The following is a 23,658-nucleotide window of genomic DNA, read 5'->3' on the forward strand; positions in this document are numbered from 1 at the left end:
TGAATTTGACATAACAATTCTAACAGGTATATTAATGGCTTTCCAGTTTCTAGAAGTTACTTACCTCTCTTTGCAAGAAGAACTTCCTCAAGACCAATACAAAACAAGATCCCTTAATACAGTGCCACTTGACTTTACATGTTGAACAGTCCGAATACAAAAATCCAAAATCCGAAAGTTTCTGAGTGCCAACATGATGTCACAGTGGAAAATTCCACCCTGACCTTGTGCATTGCAGTTAAAATAAAGTCAAAACTTGTTTCATGCACAAAATTTTTTAAAAATTCTGTATAAAATTACCTTCAGGCTATGTATATAAGGTATGTATGAAACATAAACAAATTTTAGACTTGGGTCCAATCCCCAAGAAATCTCATTATGTATATGCAAATATTCCAAAATCTGAAAAAATCAGAAATCCAAAACACTTCTGGTCCCAAGCATTTCAGATAAAGGATACTCAACCTATATTTAAAAAGGTCAACATAGAAATTCTACATGTACTAGGGAGAGGTAGTATGGTAGAATGGAAAGTGAAATAAACTGAGAATTAGTAAATCCAAGTTCTAGTCTTTCCTGCTAACTGTGTCAACTTGGGCAAATTCCTTTAATTCTGTGGGACTTGGTTTCCTAATACCTAAAGTATAGATAATAGTTTCTTCCATTGCAGTAAAACTCAAATGAGATACTAAATGTAAGTTTTTGTAAACCTAAAAACACCATGCACATATAAAGGATTATTATTATTACTGACATGAAAAGATAAATTGGAAAACCTTTCTCCCTAATGGCAAAAATTCACATCCTGAAAATTATGAGATTATACCCAAAGCCTTAGTTCAGTCTTTCGTTATCTCCTATTTATTTATGTATTTATTTTTAATTTTTTGTAGAGATAAGATCTCACTATGTTGCCCAGGCTGGTCTTGAACTCCTGGCCTCTAGTTATCCTCCTGCCTCGGCCTCCCAGAGTGCTGGGATTACAGGCACGAGCTACCATGCCCGGCCTCTCCTCCCAATTTAAAGCACTAAAGACAATTTCACATATGTAGTACTTTTCATACATTAGGTTCTAATTATATTTGTTATTGCTTTAGTAATTTAACCTTATAACCTCAAATTCTTCTTGGAACAAATTATTTTTTAAAAAACAGTAATGCATATCTGGAAATCATTTTTTTTTAAAAGCCAGTAATGTATATTTGGAAATTTTGATGTATATGTTCACATTTCATAACTACATTATTTGCATGACCTTGACATGATACTTTCCTTTCCTCTCAGAGACTCAGATTTGCTGTATTTAATACAAAGGGTTTGAAAAATAAATAAATAAATAAAACAAAGGGTTTAATTTAGGTTTTTTAAGAAACATGGGGAATGTATGTAACCTGAACTTTTGTACCCCCCCATAATAAGCTGAAATAAAAAGAAAGAAACTTCTAGCTCAAACATTATTTGAATTATTAAGTTCCCTTCTATCTCTTAAATTCTATGATTTTATGATCCATATCTCACAATACACAATAATTTCTTTTGTATTATTTTAGAAGTATCATACAAATGGTTTTGAGGTATATGTTAAAATTTAGTCATTTTTAAACAAATGATGACAGAATCCAAATTTTGTAGACTGTTATAAACCTCAGTAAGATTTATAATACTTTTAGAAAACTTTAGGCAGTAGACGGCTCAGAAGTGCCCAATCATGCCAACGATCACTGCTACTCTTTCTATTTCTTTACTCTTGACCTGTAGGAAGCAATACCTTCATTCTTCAAAACAAAATACATACTTTTATAGCAAACCTGGTAGAATAAAATCTAGCTCATATACTCCTTTGCTTAAAATCCTCCAATGGCTTCCATTCTCATTCAAAGCTGAAGCTAAAGTTCTAGGCTCCCTCTGGTCCCACAGCACCTTGACGTGGATGAGACACAGGCACCCCTTGCTTTGGGTGGAAGCAGCCCTAAACCAGGGTGCACAGCTCGAGGACTGGAGCACAGGCTGGATTTTAGCTTCAATTCACCTGCTCGCTTGGGTGAATTGTCCATCCCTCAACTGTATACAGAAGCCCCAAATAGCCCCTGTAATGACTCTAACGTCCTATATGACCTGCCTGTGCTCCTTCTTTCCCTGACCTCACTTCCTTCTCCTCATCTCACTCCTCTGCAATCACACTGGCGTCCTTGTCATTATTGGACGCCAGGCATGCTCGTGCTTCAAGTGATTTGCACCTGTTGTTTCTCCACCAGGAACACCCTTATACCTAGCCACAAGACTTGTTTCCTCACCTCCTTTCAGGTCTTGACCCAAATACCATCTTCAGTGATGCTTAAGCCTAGATGCCCTGTCTAAAATTACAACCCACCCCTCACCGTATCACCTTTCCCTGCTTTACTTTTCTTCATATCAGCCACCACCAATCTATTCATAAAATTTTACTTATTTATCATGTTTGTTGATACCCAATTAGAATGTAAGTTTCATGAAGGACTGATTTTTTTTTTAGGTCTGTTTTGTTTGTTGTCTTATCCCCAGAACCTAGAACAGTGCCAGGTACAAAGGAGGTATCCAATGGATACTCAATTCGTATTTGTGGAGTAAAGGAATGAATAAATATTTGTTTAATGAATGAATAACAGCACTTATTACATTGTATTGTGATGGTTTGTTCCTTGAGGGCAGCGATGTGTCCTACTAAACTTTGCATGCCACCACGCACTTCCCAGAATTAGCAGACTTAGTAAATGCTTGCTGAATAAATGTAGGGAACAGATCATACCTTTAGCCAAAGCTTCCCTCTTCAGGGTTGAAAGAATTAAGCGAAACTGTGGGTGAGTTTTATCTCCCAGGGAAAGTGCATAAGCAGCAATGGCCAGTGTAAAGGTGCTCCGGGCTGGGAGGGTATTTTCAAGCAGAAAGTTTTCAGCTTTAGTTACAGCTGTGCTGATTTTCTGCAAACAAGAGCAGAAGATAGACCTAAGTTTCTTGGTCAAGCATCCTATGAACTGATATGAACTACCCTCAGGTCACACCATCCTGGGGCAGGCAAGATGAGGGATGGAAAGAGGACCAACCTAATGGAAATGGATGGGGTCTCAGTGAAAAAAATCCTTCTGAGAGAAGGAACAAAGCATAATCTCAGAAGGGACAATGACATTGTTCAAACTGGGTTAAGCTTTTGCCCCCAAATTCTCACGTCCCCTTCAGAAGTTTTGTCCCTTTAGTTTCTGATTCCAACATCATACTTAGTCTCCGGGAAGCAGCAGCACCGAGCATGGACACAACTTTCATCATTCCCTCTCAGCATGGCTGAGACAGGCTCTCGCATTCAAAAGGAGATATACTTAAAAAATAACACCATAAATAGCAGGAAAAGAGTGCTGCCAAAGTAGTTTTTGATCCTGAGAATTCCTGAAAAATAGTCCCAATTGCTTTGTCCCAACACTATTAGAATAGTTATTTTTTGGATAAGTGGGTTAGGAGAAAGCCTGATGCAAGGCTGCTAACATCCAGCCTGGCTCCTAGTCTCCCAGTTCTGCCTGTGTCTCTCACTCATGTGGCCACTAAGTGCCAACTGGTCCTCTAGGCCCCTGGGAACTGGTTGTCATTGATTATTTTGTCTTGTTAAGTGTAAATACCAATGCTTTTGAAACAAACTAAAAGGAAATGGTTTTGTTTTGTGGTTCCAGTCCTGCAAATCCCCTTGGATTTTTCCATCTTGATTCTGTATCCTGGTTTGAAGGACATGTTTAATTGACTTCTGACTTGTAGGCAGGAGTATTTAACCTCAGCTTGGGGCTCCATCTCTTCCCAGACCAGGGTATCATCGCCATTAACCTTTGGGATCCTCTATGTTGATTCACTTAGGTGGATCCTCTCTTTTCTCCCCTCAGCTTCTGAGTAAATGAAGCAGAACAAGCTAAAGAAGCAGAGTCCCTCAACTACAGGATAACAGTAACATACATACAGTAGGATCTAGCAGAGATAAGAGAGGGAAGCTGGAGACACTGGATCATTCTCCCATCACAGTCCCAGTTACCAGTTCTAGACTCAGCTCTACAATTCAGTAGCCCCTGACACTGGGCAATTGAATTCATCGTACTTACAGGCCTCAGCTCTCTAAAATGTCAATGAGCAGGTTGGACTAAGTGATCTTTAATATCTATCATAGTTCTGAAATCTTTTGATTCTGGAGTTAAAGTTATTTTCAAGTAATGTGAAAAGAAGGAAAAGCAGCTTTTGAAACTAAGTGTGTTCTGATAGGTGGCCCCTCCAGTACTGTGGTATAGAAATACATGATATGGGTGTTAGAGAAAGAAAACGCTCACTTACCACCAGGGGGCATATATCAAAAGCCTTTCTAATTCCAATCGCAGCAAAGGCTGTAAGATATAAGGTGTTCTCTTGGGTTTCAACAGGCAAGGTACCCTAAAAAATAAGCAATGTTTTAAAATGAGAGTGAAATGGTGTCTTTAAAGTAAAATGACCTGGTTCTAATCTTTGTTTTGAGCCTTATCTCCCACTCTTTCCCTTCATGCTGTCCAGCTAGGCTGCTTACCACTTCTCAGTAAGCTCTGGGTCTTTCTTACTTGAATGCCTTCTCCTACCTGTCTCCCCTTCCCCTCCCCAAGCACCACTTCATACTTTTTCACCACATTCAAATTCTCTCCCTCCTTCAAGACCCTGTTAAAATGCCACCTCCTCTATGAAGCACTAATTGGTCTCTGTTCTCCCATATTTTTTCCTCTTAGTGTAGGGATATTCCAGCACAATGCTTAGAAGACCTTCAGTGAAGTCTGTTTACTTCTCCAGTTTTATTTCATGCCACTCTCCCCCTAGTTCTTTTTTTTTTTTTTGTATTTTTTTTTATTTCATCTTATTGTTACGGGGGATACAGAATTGCAGGTTACCTACGTTGTCCATGTACCGCCTTTCCCCCCACCCCCTAGCTCTTGTGGTCCCAGTTCTTTGATGAACCACCCTCTCTCTCTCTCCAATTCAAAAGGCCAGGCAAAACAAGGATATGAAAAAACACTGAACATCATTAATCATCATGGAAATGCAAATGAAAACCACAAGGAGATATCACCTTACACCTGTTACGATGGCTATTATCCAAAGACCAGAGATAACAAGTGTTAGCAAGGATATGGAGAAAAGGGAACCCCCCCAACCCCGTACACTGATGGTGGGAATGTAAATTAGCACAGCCATTATGGAAACTAGTATGGAGGTTCCTCAAAAATATCAAAAATAGAACTACCATATGATCCAGAAATTCTACTTCTGGGTATATATCCACAGGAAATGAAATCAGCATGTTGAAGCACTGGAATGTTTAATGTCCAATGTTCAATGTTCAATGAAGCATTATTCACAATAGCCAAGATTTGGAATCAACCTAAATGTCCATCAACAGATGAATGGATAAAGAAAATGTGGTATATACTTGTCTCTTGGTATCTGCTGGGGTTGGTTCCAAGACCCTTACAGATATCAAAATTCATGAGGGCTCAAGTTCTTTATAGAAATGGCATAGTATTTGCATATAACCAACACACATCCTCCTGTATCTCTAGATTACTTATAATACCTAAAACAATGTAAATGCTATATAAATTGTTGTTATATTATATTTTTTAATTGTTGCATTTTTATTTTTTATTGTTTTTTTCCTGAATATTTTTTATCTGAGGTTGATTGAATCTGAGGATGCAGAACCCACAGATATGGAGAGCCGACCATACACACAATGGAGTGCTCTTCAGTCTTAACAAAGAAGGAATTCCTGTCATTTGTGACAACATGGATGAACTTAAAGGACATTATACTGAGTGAAACAAACCAGTTACAAAAAGACAAATACTCCATAATCTCGCTTACATGTGAAATCTGAAAAAGCCAAACTCCTAGAAGCAAAAATAGAATGGTGGTTACCAGGGGCTATGGGTGCTGGTGATTGGGGAGAAAAATAAGTCCCAGAGATATATTGTACAACATAGTTACTATGGTTAATAACAATGTATTATAAACTTGAAAATTGCTAAGAGAGTAAATTTTAAATGTTCTCACCACAAAAAATGATAAATATGTGAGGTAATACGTGTTAATTAGCTTGATTTAGCCATTCCACAATGTATACATGCAGCAAGGTATCATGTTTTACACCTTATTTTCAATAAAAAAAAGAATATTAATCCTTAAAAAAAGTGCCAGGCATGCTGTTGCCTCTACATGAAATGCTCTTTCTGCTTCCTTCCCTCCTACCTGTCTCCCAGGAGCCTGGTTAACTCATTTTTTTCAAGTCCCCCTATCTAGGTTAGATCCTTAGCTTTCAATGAAACTCTATTTCCCTTTTCTGAACATGTATCACACACTTGAAATTACTTAATATCTGACATTTCTGCTGGATTGTAAGCTGTATGGCCTCAGTGACCACACCTGTTTTGTTCACTGTTGTGTCCTTGCCATCTAGCACTTAGTATGCATTCAACAGATATTTATTGAATAAATAAATGCATGTACAGACATATACATTGATTAGAGTTGCTAGTATTTATACTAGCATTTATACCCCACCTTCTTTACCAGTGTATGAGCTCCTTTGTGGCAGGAATACTATCTGGGGTCCAATCTTTCTACCCCTTCTGCCCCACCATGCCCAAAATAGTCCCTTGTATGTATTAAGATACTCAGTGAGTGGTTATTGAACGAATGCGGATAGATGGATGGATGGATGAGTATCTTAAGAAAAAAGCGTTGTAGTATTTTACTCCTCAAATAGCACCTAGATGATGTTCATTGCCCCATTTCTTGTGGGAGTTCTAATCTGCTATTGTTACAACTGAGGACCACTATGAGAGCCAATGTCAGCCATGGAGGTCACTCATGACTGATAAGAAAGGAATTGGATTGGGGCAGGCAGAAAAAAAAGAGATTTTGTTGAATTTTAAAGAAACATTCTAAGGAATAGATGATATAGAGATATCTTGGAGTGATATTATAATTACAGATGCTCCTCAACTTATGATGGGGTTATGTCCTGATAAACTCATCATAAATTGAAAATATTCTAAATTGAAAATGTGTTTAATACACCTAACCTAGCTAATATCATAGCTTAGTCTAGCCTATTTAAACATGCTCAGAACACTTACATTAGCCTACAGTTGGGAAAAATCATCTAATACAAAGCCTACTTTATAATAAAATACTGAATATATCATGTAATTTATTAAATACTGTACTGAAAGTGAAAAACAGAATGGTTGTATGAGTACTAGAAGTACGATTTCTACTGAATGCATGTTGCTTTCACACCATCATAATATTGAGGACCGTTTGTACTTTTTAATTCAAGCTTGTATGTAGATTCTAATCTTAAAATCACTTTGTTGCACTTTTTTTAATAAATTGGCCCCCATCTTTCTCACTAACAGGATATAAATAGGCTCCCATCTTTCATGACAACACCTTGCAACCTTGACCTGTAAAAAGGCTCTGAACTTCAGGTACAGATTCATACCATAGGCAGACAAATTAGTATATTTTACTCATTGTGAGATCTCTGGAATTTATGCCCTGTGAACAATGAATGCCTGTCATGCAAGATGTCTAAGATATCACTTATCTGACCTCCAGTGAACTTTCTGAAGATCTTGTCACTTCAGATAGTATGGGAAGACCTTTTGTATTCTTTGCTTGTTTACAAAAGGAGTTTCTTGCAGGATTACATATACTATTTTCCTTTCTTCTTTTTCATCCTCCCATAAAAGGATGAGAATGAAACTCAAAATTGTAAGTGAAACTATTGCTAATTTGTACATTTGGTTTCCTTACCTGTAATTTTATTGGTTGATACTGGGAATTTTCCTTGAAAGCTCCATTTTCTAATTGACAATTCTCAACCAGCCACAATAAAGAATTACAAATTGAATTTTGGTTCTGCTCTACATATTTATTTACTTGTCCAAGTACTCTTAAAGCAAAAGCTGTTAACCTTTAAGACAAAAGAAAATAAATAAATATTTAGAACATTGAATCCCTTTTGGCGCATGGTTTATAAGGTGTTTTAGTTTATACAATTTTATTCCTTAAAAGAAAGTAACATTTTAAATATGCAATTCCAAAGTAAGTCACTATTTTACAAGAGAAAGGAAGATTTTGGAAGCTCTCCAAAGCATTCAGTCAACAAATGTGAACAGCATGTTTTCTGTGATTACAACATTGTTAGAGCTAAGCTAAAAATTGATTCCTAATGATAAAAAAAAAAAAAACTCTCTAAAGCTAAAAATAACAGAGGTGAAATAAATAGCTTTGAGTCAAGGTACTGCCTCATGAACAACAGACATGAAAGAGTAAAATCTTAAAATTCTAGATTGTGAAATTTGTACATGCCATGGAATGTAAGTTCCTATCTGTGGCCTGAATTCCCCTTCCCTACATTCTCTGGAGCGTTTATCTTTCTCCCTTTTGAATGATGCCATTGACATAGAACTCACTACCTCACAAGGAAGCTTTAGTGATCATAATTACTTAGTCAAAAAGTAATTTCAGTCTCTACTAATAGCCATCAAAGAGATTCAGAGAGGATGGAATTCATACCCTCCACGATGCCTCTTCAATCTCTCAGCTGCCCAAGAGCCCCAATCCTGAGATTCAGACCACTCGACTCCCCGTCCCCAACTTCCTCTCACATAAAATTTGTTCTACCTTTATGTTCATTTTCATTTTTAAAATGTATTTTAAGCAATTTTTTTCAAGAGGTAAAACCCTCATGTAATTCAAAAATCCAAAAGCATAAAAGGATATATAAGGAAGTCTCCCTCCTGCTCTATCCCCCATAGAAGGCTATCGTTGTTTCTCGTGCATTCTTCCAAATAATAAATACAAGAATATAGTCTTCCTGTCTACCTTTCCCAACCACACCCAAATAGTAGAATATTATTTACATTATTCTGTACTTGGCTTTTTTTCATTTTATAATACACCTTAGAGATCTATATTAATATATAAAGTTTCCTCATATTTTTTACAAATGATTTTATACATTAAATTACATTTGGTAATCTGTACATTTGGTACAGACGCACCAAAACTATGTTAGTCATTTCCCTATCTATAGACATTTAGGTTGTTCTTGATCTTTGCTTTAACAGCCTTAATTATTTAAAAAAAATATTTTTTTGACATTAATTGGAACTTGCCTCTCCACAACTAGGTGCCTTTTCCTAACTCTTCCTCTGGAGACATCAAAAGTTTGCTTTCTATCCTGCTGACTTTCAGGGGAAAGAATTGAGATCTCCTCTCCCTTTAACCTCCCAAGATGCTCCCAAGGAGCAGGAATGCTTTCATGGATTAGTCATGTTCAAGAGCACTCACATTTTCAAGGATTGGCCTGAATGTTACATTGGGCTCTCTTGGGATTTTGGCTTTTGGAAGTCTCTTTTCTGTTAGCAGGTTAGGGAGGCCTATGAGTGTAGTCAGACTGCGAGGCTGACTATTAGCCACTTGGTCAATTCTGTACCGTCTCTGTTTCAGTTTCATCTCTGAAAAAAGGCAATGGCAATACATGGGAAAGGTCACTCACTTCCTGGAATTAATTATAAGGATTAAATATATGGATACACTTAAAATAGTTCTGGCTTACAGTAAGTATTCAACAGTTGTAAGCTCTTATCTCTCTTTCTCTTTGGTACTCTTGGGTGCCCCAGCCCCAGAGTCCTCAAGGAGTGAGTATCTACAAAGCTCTTCTCTAGTATTGAAGCAAATACATCTTGCTTTAGCTGTTTGTGTTCTCCTCTTCTCATTGACCTGTCTCTTGTAGACTGGCTTGAAATTTAAAATTTAAGAGAGACTTGGAGGAAAGGAGAAAGAGCAGCCTATTTGACCCGCTTTTGTTCTAGATCCTAGACTACCTGTAGAAGTTCTTCATATATTCTAGTTTGGCTCTTCAAGTTTCAAAATAAGGTCTAGGACTAAAATAGTAGAAAAGAATTTTTAAAGTCACTTTGAAGAGAAATCTGGCAAAATCTTGCAAAACTGAAAATGTACATGCCTTATGTTGCAGCAATTCCATCTCTTGGGATAGAGAAACTGTCACACGTACACAAAGAGACATATGAAGATGTTCATTACAGTAAAAACTGGAAATGACTGTCCATCAAAATGAGAATGGATAAAGAATATGTGATACATGATATATTTGCAAAGAGAAATACTGCATGGCAATGAAAAGGGATGAGCTAGATTTACCTATATTGCTAGACCTACAAAACTAACTATTGAAGGAAAAGGCAAGTTGCAGAATAATGGGTACAGTACTAGTTATGATCATTTAAAAACACAAAAGGGACTATATAAATTCATATATATGTATATGAAGGATTAGAAATGGTCTGGAAAGATGCACAAACTCATGCTAGTTAATGCCCTCGGGGGGAAGTAGATGAGAATAAGATGGAAACTTGTGTTAAAAGGAAAAGCTTGAACTATATCTGTAATATTTTCTTTTTAAAAGGGAAGACTATGCTAATATGAAAATATTCACAGTAATTGATTTTAGGTTTTGTTAATATGAATGATATTTGTACTTTTTTTGTATCGTCTCTATATTTCTCAAAAGAAATGTTTGAGGGTATTCAGTGCCAGATACTTTCTTCTATGTATATTATTTCTTTCAAGGAACTCATGGAGTTGGGTCTAGAACAGTATTCAAGTGTTCCTATGTTTCTGGATGAACATCACCCACTCAGCCTTGCCCCAGACTCTAGAAGGCTCTGGGTGTTTACTGAGGGGTTGTAGCACCTCCCCATGGGGACTTTTGTTCTCCAGGCATCTATTTTCCAGGTCCTGTTGTGGCAGTTTCCCAGTTTTCATTGACACCCACATCCACCCCTGAATGCTGGGGCTTCTCCTCTGGTTTGCATGCTCCAGGGTCTGGGAGTCTTTTTGAATGCACCACCCACACTTGGTTAGACCCAATTCTAAGATACAATCTGTGGCACTTGGTAACTGTTGGAGATACAGCCAAAAGTCACCTAGAAATGTGGATCTGGAACTTAGGAAAGACATTGTTAGGCCTTGAGATATTGATTATGAGTCATAAGCAAAAATGAGATTGTACAAGGACATATTACAGAAAGTAAGAGCACTGAAGATGAAATTCTGGGGACTCTTGTTTAAATGGCAAAATCTAAAAGTAAATTATTCTAGGTTGTAAATTTCTTAAATGTGTTTCATATAGAACCTACAAAGTACCTGACACATTGTATTTTTATTAAATAGCTTTTCAAAGCATGATAATATTTTTTGAAAATAGATTGCTATAAGGAATTTTAATCAATTCAGACTGTCTTTCCCTCAAATCACTAGAATTATGGAAATTGTTTCATTGAATAAATATTGAGAACCTACTATGTGCCAGCTACGTACCAGGTGCTAGGAATACTCAGAACTGCCTACGTGGAGCTTATCTCCTAGTGAGGAAGATGGGCAATAAGTGGAATAAGTAAAGATGTTAGTAATAAATGCTAAGGACAAACAGAACATAGGGGAGAAGGAAATGAGGTGTTGGGATGAGTTGTGATTTTAGATATGATATAGCACTGTTCTTACTGAGAAAGTGACTTTGGTGAAGACCTGAGGGAAATAAGGCAGCCAGCCATGGTTAAACTGAGGGAGGAGCACTCCAGACAGAGGGAACAGTCAGCGCAAAGGCCCTGAAGTGGAGGGAAGCAGTGGGTAGGAGATAAGGTGGGAGACCAGAGTGGGGGGCCAGAGCTTTGTAGATCACAATAAAAAGTTTGGTTTTTACTCTGGATAAGATGGGAAGGGTTTTGAGTGGCACGACCTAACATGTTTGAACAGGTTTACTCCAGCTGCTGCTGTGCTGAGTACAGACTGAAGAGGAGCAAGGGCTGAGGCAAGAAGATTAGAAGCTAGTGCAATATGCCAGATGAGCAAGGAAAGTGGCTTGGCCCAGCATGGTGTGGTGGAGTTGGTGAGAAGTAGTCAAATTCAGGATATATTTTGAAGCCACAGCCAAACATTTCTGCTGGATCAGATGTGGATTGTAGGAGAAAGAGAGGGGAGTGAAGGATGATAAGGCTTTCGGCCTAAGCAATGGAAGGAATGGAGTTTCCATTACGGCTGTTACTCTTTAGTTAATGAATCAACTACTGTATGAAAACACAAGTCAAAACCTCCTACTTACCAAGTGCTAGCACTTCCATACTTCCACATACTGTAAGAAAAGTCAGCATTTCTGTAGGACATGACGCTCACCATCCCTAAGAGGCACCAGAAAAAGAACACAGTGCTTCAGTGACCCCATTTCTACTCAAAGAGCCCTTTACCAGCCCCTGGGAATGGTAAACTTCCTTTGGTGTTGGGCAACAAGCATGTGTTCGGTGGCCAACACTGACTTCTCAAAGGAAGTATATGAATTGCTTGAATAGGGAATTATCAAGCAGAACATTCTGATCTCATTCAAAGAGGAAGGAAGTATTCTGTAGAGCTTGGAAGGCAGGTGTCTTGTCTCTCATCCAGGCATTTTGGCAAGTTAAGCCAAAATGCTACAGAAATAGTATTTATTTATATAGTAGAGTCCTCCGCATGATTTTTTTCGACTAAAATGATTTTACAATTAAACTTTTATACAATTCATAACTTAAATATTAGTTTAATTGAAATAATAGTTTAAAAATCACTAGATTTTTATGTGAAATAGCTTTTTTTTTTTTTTACCTTCTTTTAATTTTTTCTTCAGGTTCTGTTTTTTAGTTAATGAGTTCGGATTAAAAATGTTCCAATGATTTCCTGCTTCCAGGTAGTGGTAAACATAGAATATTGGGACAATGCTCATCAGCTCTGCCTCTGCACTCCCCTTCGGGAGGTGGGTTAGGATATCGATGCCTTCCTGACTTAGAACTGCAGACAGGACCTCACCGATAAGCAGTCCTGAAACAAAAAAGAAATCAAAGTAGACACAACCACTGTCTATCAACTTCTAACAGTATATTCTAAAGAGAGAAGAGCAACCTTCTCTATTCTTCCGTTTTTATCTAGGCAGTTGACTTGCTTCTCAGAAATAGGGTGAGAAGAAAAGATCTGGTTAGGAATATGAATTGAAAAGAAACAATAACAACAAAAAAGAAGATTTAAAAATATCACTAAAATATGGTGGGAGATAATGTAATATGATGGACAGGTTACTGGGCAGAGAACATGGCAAATTAGTTGTCATTCAACCTGATAGCCTTAGACATTGTAAACCATGTTAACCATCCCTTCCCAGGAAGCAAGGCAAAGAGCCCAAACAGCAAGTGCTGTGACTACTCTGTCTGTAACTCACCATGCAATCTTGGGAAAGCCCTTTTTTTTCATATCCAACAAAAGGGTTGCACATGGTCAAAAAGTTCCTTTCCAGTACTAACATGCTGTGATTCCAAGATTTTATCTGAGATAAAACATAATCAGGACAGTCTATCATTTTGAATGACATGTTATTAAATTATAAAGGCTGGAGACCAGGCAAAACCTACCAAACATGTCACTTCTGCAAATGTAATGGAAGGGAAAGAACTTCTGCTATAGTTTGAATGTATATGTCCCTCCAAGATTCATATATTGAAACCTAATCACCAAAGCAATGGTATTAGAAAGTGGGGCTTTTTGAGAATCAGTTAGGTCATGGGGGCTCTGCCTTCATGAATGGGTTTAATGACCTTATAAAAGAGGAGTGAAGGAGCTGTCCATCCCTTTTTGCTTCTTTGGCTTCTGCCATCTACCACTTGAGGATGCAGTAACAAGGGGCCATCTTGGAGGCAGAGAGCAGCCCTTGCCGGACACTGAATCTGCTGGTGCCTTGTTCTTGGACTTCCCAGCCTCCAGAATTGTAAGCAATAAATTTCTGATCTTTATAAATTACCCAGTCTCGGGTATTACAGCAGCATAAATGGACTTAGAAAACCCCTCTGGGACTGGTACTTCAGCAGAGCAGTGCTGTTCTCTTGGGGCCATTTGCAGGTCGTACAGTCTTCTCTGGAGCAGGACTGGACCACGGAAAGTTCTTTAAGTCTAAAACCAGCTGCACTCCCATTTTAGATAAGTCTTTGGGCCAATGACAGCCCCCATCCTCCATCATGGGAAAAGCAAACTCCATTTAAATCAGGCCAGTGGGGGAAGATAGTTGGAAAAGTGATCAAATGTTTCAAGGTGGTGGTGGGTAGGGGCAGGGTACTCCCAGAGGTGGGTTTGTATGCTACTGAGCAAGGAAGTGGAGAAATAGAGTAATCATGAGGATATTTGACTTTTGTTTGAAGAAAAAGTGAAATGGGAAATAAAAATGACATTCGTTAATTTACCTTTTACACTCAAAATCCTTTTGACTTTTGTTTTGGGGACCATATCTAATGGTATCCTGTATGGGAACTCCTTTCGCCTGCTGACAACACCTGTAATTTAAAAAATGTACATTTACACAGAGCTCCTAGAAGGCTATTTTCAGATTATTTAAAATACATATACCTCCAAAAATTTTTTCAAAATAAAAGATGCTTTTTATAATAACACTATTAAAATTTTACAAGAAAGTTAGAAGTCACTGAGGAGTTTTATCAAACCTTGGGCTTGTATAGTCTCTTTTTTTTTTTTTTTTTTTTGAGACAGTCTCGCTTTGTTGCCCGGGCTAGAGTGAGTGCCGTGGCGTCAGTCTAGCTCACAGCAACCTCAAACTCCTGGGCTTAAGCGATCCTACTGCCTCAGCCTCCCGAGTAGCTGGGACTACAGGCATGCGCCACTATGCCCGGCTAATTTTTTGTATTATATATATTTTAGTTGTCCATATAATTTCTTTCTATTTTTAGTAGAGACGGGGTCTCGCTCTTGCTCAGGCTGGTCTCGAACTCCTGACCTCGAGCGATCCACCCGCCTCGGCCTCCCAGAGTGCTAGGATTACAGGCGTGAGCCACCGCGCCCGGCCATCTCTTTAAATAAAGTATTAAATTTGGCTATAAGCTTCCTGGTCATTATAAAAGATGAAATAAATAGGTTATATAAATCTTACTCAGCAGTAAAAGGTAGAATGCCATTTTTTCCAAAACAAGAAAATTGTTCCTGGAACTGAAATCTAAAAATAACCAACATGTAATTTCTTGTCAAGGATATATGAACATTAGCTCCACTGGGAAGCATGACCTGAAATTCTTTCCACTTTTTCCTCTCAGTTTAATTTAGGATATTTTTTTCGCTAGGTGTACAATAATTGAGTTTTTGGCATACTGGTATCAGAGAGTTTTTCTATTGAAAGCACTGGTTTATGTCATAAAAATGATAACATTTATCATTCTGCTGATAGAGTATCAAGCACTCTACTAAGCTCTTTAAATGCATTTGGATTCTCACAACAACCCTTTATGCAAGGACTATTTTTATTATTTTAATTTTATAGATGAAGTTGAGGCTTAGAAAGAACTAGTACACATGGAGCCGCAATCTGAACTCAGGAAGTTTTACTGCAGAGCCCACAGTAGTCACTACCAAGAGACTCCACCTCCCATTGTCCTGCTAAGAAAGCTCTTTGAGGGCAGGAATCATCTCTTATACAAGATGTGGTCCCAGAACTTGGCAGTCTCTGGCACATAGAAGATGCTTTAAAAAATGAGTGACATTTTGCAATTTAGTGGACAAGCCACATGGCTTTGCCGGAGATGCAGAAACATTCCTTGTGAAAATTCTTTCTTCATTAACCCTTGGTAAATGCTGAGGATATAATATAAAAATAAAACTCAATGAAGACATTTATAGGCTTGCATTGTGGTTGAACGAGCATGATTATAAGATAAAATTATGATGGATTTGGCTCAAAGGTTTATCGTTGCTCAAAGAAGTACATCAGAGGCAAAATCAGGAAGAAATAAACAAGAAACCTCAAATGGAAAAGGGAAAAAAGTGCAAGAGATATGAATAGGCAATTGACAGATGGGAAGTCCAAATAGCCAACTAGTATATGAAGAAATGTTTAAAATCACTAGTAACCAGAAGAACCCAAATTAAAACAATAATATCACTTTATATCCATCAAAAATGCCACATTTTAGACACAGAATTAACACCAAGTGTCGGTGAGGATGTGGAGAGATGAGAACCCTCATCCACTGCTGGTGGGAGTATAGTCATTCTGAAGAGCAATATTGCAGAAGTAAATAACATGAAATATGTATATGTCCTTTTACCCAGCAGTCCCACTCCTGGAGAGAGATATATATTCATTCCAGATAAACACATATTTTTCAAGGGAAATTTATAAGGATATTCACTGCAGTGTTGTTTATGGTAGTGGGAAATCCATCACTAGGAGAGGGGTAAGTAAAATTATGGGGCAACATACTCTGAAATTCTGTGTAAGAAGAAATGAATTAAATGTACATATAGCAATAGAGATATTTCTTTTAAATTGAGTATTGAGTTTAAAGACTTAAGAAATAAGATAGGATCTATAACACGCTTTATATATGTTAAAAAGATATACACACAAAACAATATTGCCTCCCTATTCAAGGACATGTATCAAACACATTTGAGATGTGCATTTGAAGGGAGGGAAATGGGAGTGGAGTCATGGATGAAGGAAAAAATAAAACATGCGAGAGGCCTGCCCAGACCAACGAGGATGACGTTGCCAGGATGTGGGGGAGCCTAACTCTGAGATATGAGAAGAGTTGGGAGAAAAGGGCTTGTCAGGGAAAGAAAGTAGAAACTAAAAACTAGAGCTAGTTTTGGGTATTGAGTCTCTGTATTTAGTCTCTTTTTAAGCTGATGTCACACAATTTTCACTACTATTACTTAACAATTTGTTCTGATACCTCATTCTCCCTCACTAATATTTTCTTTTCAGACTTCCTTTGACATTATTGTCCATTTACTTTTCCAAATACATCTTAGCCTTTTAAAAAACTGAATTCTGTAAAGTATCATACTGGTATAATAATTTCAATATACATGTATTGTAAGTCTCTAATAAAATCTCTGAAATAGCCCAGACAGGACTGATGGTCATCTTTTTCCTCTTTAGCTCTCTACAAAGCAAGAAAGCTGCCTAAATATAAGTTGTCTAAGATGATAAGGAAAAATGTCATATGATAAGACTGAGAAGTATAGATTTTTTTAAACCAAAATTTCTCCAGAAAGATTTATTCCCAGATAAAAAATCACTCCCATCTTGTGGCCCTGCTGTTCACACCTAGGATGAGAAAGACGGGGCTGCTTTGCAAAATTGTTTGCAATAATGTCAGTATAGGAAGTATCAGTGGTGAAAAGGAAGAGAGGCCAAAGGACACAGTGGCTCTGAGGCTTGACATAACTGCATGAGGCCAAACCCCTAGAACTTGTAACATCGCTACACATAGATTATTCACAATGGGCAGACTGGGAGGAGGTCTGTGTGAAGGTAAAATTAGAGAAATAAGTTAGCATGTGGCTATATGTATATAGGGTGGATTTTTCAGTTTATTACTCTACTGAAGTCATCCTTATTCATTTCATGATACCCAGCTGATTTAAATGTAAAGCGTATTAATTCTTTGCTTCCCAGAGGAAATAACATTCTGAGTATAGTCCTCCAGATTTGTAAGTAAATGTTTTTTTCCCCACAGGTATATCACTGAAAGAAAACAAAAATGATTTGATACATTGTAAGCATTTAATAAAAACTACTGCAGTCTGTCTTTTTTAGTTGAAAAGAAAAGAATTATTAATTGAGTACATTCTAAATTTCATAAAAACATGCATATGTATTTACGCCTTGATTCAGTGCTCAAATGTTTGCAAAATTCTAGCTTTGAGAAGATTTAGAGTATCTCAATTAAAAGAAAAGCAGGGAAGCAGGAGTAAGGAGGAATGGGTTTAAGCAATTAATCAGCATTATTGTGTTTTCAAATAATACATGTTAAGTTATGTAAATGACTTTTTCTTAGGTGTTCTTTAGATTGATAGTTCTATAATAAAATATTATTATTGTGATGGATAGAAAATGACTAATATATAAGGGAAGTCATGCAATTATTACTATTTCAATGCTTTGCATTTAAAATTAGTGGAATTATTTTTCTTTAGTCTCAGTCATCCAGATTATGATACAATAAATGCTACCAAGAAAGGCAGTGATCTAAAAAGTGGATATTTCTGATTCTAGACAATTAACATTTTGAAAAATAGTGTTTTAAGTGATATTACACTTTAATTTCTAGAGCAAAAAGACAACATAGGAAATAAAAAATCATTTTGCCTACCATAAATACCCTTAGGGTCCAAGGTAACACCAGAATAGCTTTCCCTTTTGACACCTTCTGGCTAAAGTAAAGGCAGAAAACATTCAGTTGAGAATATAATTAAATTTATATGACCTGAATTCCCTGGATCAACTTTTCTGGACCATTTTTCCAATTAAAAAATCTTTTTTGGAAAAGGCAAAGTGTGTATAAATACATGCATGAATAAGATTTTACATCTATTTGCATATTGATCACAGCAAACACTTGAATTATTATAAGCCAGATAATTGATCTAAGTGCTTTGTATGTATTAGCTCATTTAACCTCTAAAAAAACTCTATGAGATAGGTGCTATTATCACTTCTATTTGACAGATGAGGAAATTGACACACATGGAGAGCTAGTAAGTACCTTATCCAGTGTCACACTAGTAGGAAGTGGTGGAGCCAGGTTTCAAAGCCAGGAAGCCTCACTCCAGAGTCTGTGTGTGGAACCATGATGCAAGGATGCATAGGAACATGCCTTGCACACAATAAGTCAATACATGTTCACTGAAGTGAATTTCAGAGCTAAAAACAGAACTCAGAGAAGGAAGAGCCAGGAAGACCCAGCCTGTCATTAACTAGCCATATGACCCTTGGCAGGAATCTTATCTTTTTTCAATTAATATTATGTTTTTAAATGAATAATGTCCTCATTCCTCTTTCTGAGAAATTCTTTTTTTTATTTTCTTGAAGGTATATTTCTTATTTTTAATTTCAGTATATTACGAAGGTAATATTTTTAATTGACAAATCATAATTTCATAAGAATCTTATCTTAATAAGATAACATGAAAACACTCAACAGACTGTGGGTAAATAGTACTTAACAAATAATGGATGTCTTCCTTTTTTGACCTGTTTATTTATTTACAAAATGGAAAATTTTCTAGACTCCAAGTTCTTTAAACTCAAGAGCCATGTCTTATTTATTGCTTTTTCTCCAGTATCTAGCAAAATGTCTGGCACATTGATTTCAAGACATACTTTCTGAATGTGTTGGGGCAAAAAAAAATCCTGGAAGATATGTACCAAATTGTTAAAATTGGGAATCGCTGGGTGTGGGAATTATTAATGACTTTTATTTTTTCTCCATGGGTTTTCAGTATTCTATATTTTCTACAATAAGCAAATGTTATTGTTTTATTTAAAATTCCTAAGTATAATTTTAGACTTATGGAAAAATTACAAGAATAGTACCCCAAAAAATCTGGGATAACCTCCATCCAGATTCCACATTTAACATTTTGTTATATTTGTGTTATTGTTTCTGTCTCTCACTCTTAGAATTGTTTAAGCAAAAGTTTTAACTTTTTCCAGAATGAAAAACCATTTTTTAAAAGAATCATAAAAAGCATGTTTTTCTTACCACCACTCGTAATGTTTTTACTAAGATTTCTTTTCCAAATGAAGTCTCCAGTGAAAAGTTGATATTGTGGAGGCCAATTTCCAGAGGAAGCACGCCGAAGTTCACCAAGTGACTGGAGGAGCCCTCTATTCTCTGGCGCACACACTTGGAGGACTTTGTCCCCTGGGGATCAGTGGCTGGGCCTCCTGACGTGCAGATTCCCTCCACAGCAGACATTTTAACACAGAACTGAAATACCATGAGTGAAGAACTATATCAAAGTATTTTACCTATAAGAAAGTTTACCCTGATTATGCTTGTCTGGATACCAACTCTCCACTGGTGCTTTAACAATTTTCAGAGAACCCCTAAGATTCTAAGGCATAGGAGAAAGCTCATTTCAGATTTCTTAACATATATACACAAGTTGCTGTAGGGCTTAGCATTGTGAAAGGATGTCTAGAAAACTCAGCACTAGCTCAGCACTAATCTTGCCTTCCTTAGACTGTTACCTACTAAATTAGGTCCAAAGCTGCTGTCATACTTTGTTCATGCTGTTGTGATAGCACTTGCTACACTCTCTTTTTACACATTTGTATTGTAGACAGCGGGAGCTTCAGGCTCAGGTACTTGTTTACTTTTGTCTTATTCATCTTTGCATCTTTTACCTCAACCGCAGATATTCAATAAATGACAGTTTGATGAAAGACTGATAATCCCACATGTTGGCATTCAAGGCCCTGCCCAATATGTCCCCACCTTACTTTTCCAATCTTATCAACTTCCTACTTGTATCCCATTTTAGAACTAAACTCTGGCTCCAGAAAGACCTAGATTCAAATCTTAACTATCCTCTTATCAACTGTGGGAACAGGTTGCATGAACTCTTGAATCCTCCATTTCCTCATCTTTGTAATGGGAATAATAATAGTGGCCCACTGATTCTGGTTCAAATAGTGAATATTTTTCATCTTCCCTACAAAATCTAGTGAACTGACAGAATAGAGAACTATACCCTAAAGAACAAATCTATAAAATCCAGTATAAATCAAGCAGGTAAACAAGATAGAGCACTAACATTCAACAACTAATTTTGAGGAATTTCTTAAAAATGGAAAATCCCTTTTCCCTCTTAACTATCTTCTTGGGAAACACAACAGCCAGGGGAGTGGGGCAGGAGTTAAAGAAGGTTATTGGGTCACCTGTGGCCAATGATTCCCCCAGGATAGTGGGTGGAGGGTGGGGAAGGGTAAATATAGAAGTCATTTGATAAAATTCAACATAATTCCATTATAAAAACCCTTAGTAAATTGGGCATAGGAAGGAACTTTTGAAACTGATGGAGAACATCAATAAAAAACCTACAGTGGTGGTTCTGGTTTCAGTAATAGCTAAGAACCTTGTATTGCACAACACTTCTGCAAAAATAGCCATAAACTCTAGACAAGATATATACTAAAACAAACTCTCTAAATACACTAAAGAGTGGAAGGGAAGGTGGCACTTGGGAGAAGAGAATGACACTAGTAAGTGCCCTATTTTTTATAGCTTTAACCTGAAGGCAGGCATCATTGGTACCTTGAGGAGGGGCTAAAATCCCAGTGGCAACCTGCCATCTAACTGGGAGGTTTTAGACAGAGGAGAGAGTATGGCGTAGCCACCATAGCTGCAGAGTGAAGAAGCTTCAAGCTCTTTGTATAATCTTTGCTCAAACTTGGCCAACCCTTGAACTGGCATCCCTGAACCCTGAACACAGCACAGACTCCAAGCATCCGAGCTTAGGCTAAAATACTGAACTGAGATTTTAGATTTTGGGATTGAATTCAGCCAACTGCCTGCTAAAACACACACACAAAAATGAAAGCTCTTCAGAGGAACGTAATAGAATGCGGAGTCTTTATAATGCTGCATTAATCAAGTCCAAGGTTTAATCCAAAATTACTAGATATAAAGAAATATCCTAACCCATATTCAAGAGGGAAGGTAATTAATAGGGACTAACCCTGAGATTGTACTTGTTTTGATATGATGAAAATGCACTGATAATTTAAAGATTAAATAAAATATGGATGTATAGTGATATGTGTGATACTTTAAAATGCTGCAAGATATAATTGTGTCATTGCAAAGGTCACACAAAAAGAGAAGGCAGACCAGATTTGGCCTGTGGGCCATAGGTTTCTGACCCCTGATCTAGGACATAAAGTAAAAGGACAAAGAGATGTTAAAGATTCAATATTGTGCCGAGTCAGTTTCCCTTATAATAATTCATAAATTCAAGATAATACCTACCAAAATATTAATACAATTTTAAAAGTAGAATTCAACAAACTAATTCCAAAGTTTAGCTGGCAGAGTAAGTGTGTAAGAAAAACAACAACATCAAAAACATTTGAAAAATAAGAATACCAGAGAGTACTTATCTATTAGATATACAATATAAAAACAAATCTATGGTACTTTAAAATAATGTAATATTGGAACAAACAAAAACTGATAGTTCAATAGAATAGAGCAGAGAATCTATAAAGAGACCCACATATATGAGAATTCAATATATATGGGCAAGATGACATTTTAAATCAGTGAGAAGAGTATGAATTCTTCAACAAATACTGCTGGATCAAGTGGCTATCTATTTGGGGTTTTATTTCAGATAAAAAATCTAAATGCTCACAAAAGCTATAAAAGCATTAGAAGAAAAAAACATTTTTAAAAACTTTCAGTAAGGAAAGATTTCCAAAAACACAAAACCAAGAGGCATAAAGGAAAATTTATAGATTTTATAATATACAAATTAAAAGAACTATTAACAAAGTTAAAGAAAAGTAGCATATTAGAGAAAATATCAGCAATATATATAATCAACAAAGGATTAATAGCCATAACACACAAAGTACTCCTATAAACAATAATTAATATATACATCTATTGAGTACTTACTATGGGCCAGGTACTATATTTATATGAATTAGCTCATTTAATCTTCAACAATCAAGTAGATAACTATTATGATCCTATTTTTTAGATGAAGCAATTAAACAAGGAGAGGCTAGGTACCTTATCCCTGAAAAAAACAACTCCATGGAAAACAAGGGAAGAATATGAAGGCAGTACATAGGATATCAGAGGTAGTACATGAAAGAAGAAAAACAAATAGCCAATAGACAAATGAAAAGAAGTTCAACATTGTTAGTAATCAGGGTAACGAAATAGAAACATAAATGACATACTATTTTTCTCTATTAAATTGGCAAAATTTTACTTGTATTAATAATATACAGTGATTTCATGTTTTCAAGTATTTATGTAGTTGTATTCATTGTGTACATATATTATTCTGCACTTTGTTTTTTTGAGCAACATTGCATTTTTTGAGCTTTAATAAAAATGATACACATAGTATCTATTCCATTCACTTCAACTGCTGTATAGCATTCATTGCATAAATAAAGGAAAAAATGTTCATCCAAAAAATTATAAGAATGTTTGGAATCAAGGCTACTCACACACAGTTGGTATGAATATCAACTGATGTAGTCCTTTTGGAAGACAATTATGGCAATATTTATCAAAAGGTAAAAAGTTCATGCTCATTAACCCAGTTATCCCACTCCAAGACAAAACATCTATCTTACAGAAATACCCATACATATGTAGGAAGATATGTATGCATAACTGTAGACTTTGAAAAATCAATTATAATAGTTAAAACTTGGAAACAACCTAAATGTCTTTTATTTATTTATTTATTTATTTATTTTGAGACAAAGTCTTACTCTGTTGCCCGGGCTAGAGTTCTGTGGTGTCAGCCTAGCTCACAGCAACCTCAAACTCCTGGGCTCAAGCAATCCTCCCGCCTTGGCATCCCAGAGTGCTAGGTAAATGTCTTTAATAGAAATACGGTTAAATAAATTATAATATATCCATCATGTGAATTACTATGCAGCTGTTAACATAATAAAGTAAATCTGTATATACTGATATGGAA

General features: G+C 36.5%; 1 protein-coding gene across 2 annotated transcripts in view; it reads right to left on the bottom strand.

Annotated features, from left to right (window-relative positions):
• Positions 1-23,658, bottom strand: part of LOC138388477 (complement C5) — a 94,148-nt gene that overhangs the window by 30,661 nt on the left and 39,829 nt on the right. For both annotated transcript variants that reach the window (XR_011234129.1, XM_069476730.1), the window contains exons 21-28: positions 19,689-19,916; positions 18,297-18,357; positions 14,373-14,462; positions 12,754-12,966; positions 12,221-12,296; positions 7,846-8,005; positions 4,339-4,434; positions 2,786-2,957 (exon numbers count right to left, since the gene is read on the bottom strand). Coding sequence is in view for 1 of the 2 variants with exons in the window: in XM_069476730.1 (XP_069332831.1) it covers positions 2,786-2,957; positions 4,339-4,434; positions 7,846-8,005; positions 12,221-12,296; positions 12,754-12,966; positions 14,373-14,462; positions 18,297-18,357; positions 19,689-19,916 (1,096 nt within the window). In the remaining variant the exon portion in view is untranslated. The remainder of the gene's footprint in view (positions 1-2,785; positions 2,958-4,338; positions 4,435-7,845; positions 8,006-12,220; positions 12,297-12,753; positions 12,967-14,372; positions 14,463-18,296; positions 18,358-19,688; positions 19,917-23,658) is intronic.

The sequence above is a fragment of the Eulemur rufifrons genome, chromosome 7, assembly GCF_041146395.1.
Source record: "Eulemur rufifrons isolate Redbay chromosome 7, OSU_ERuf_1, whole genome shotgun sequence".
Taxonomy (NCBI): domain Eukaryota; kingdom Metazoa; phylum Chordata; class Mammalia; order Primates; family Lemuridae; genus Eulemur; species Eulemur rufifrons.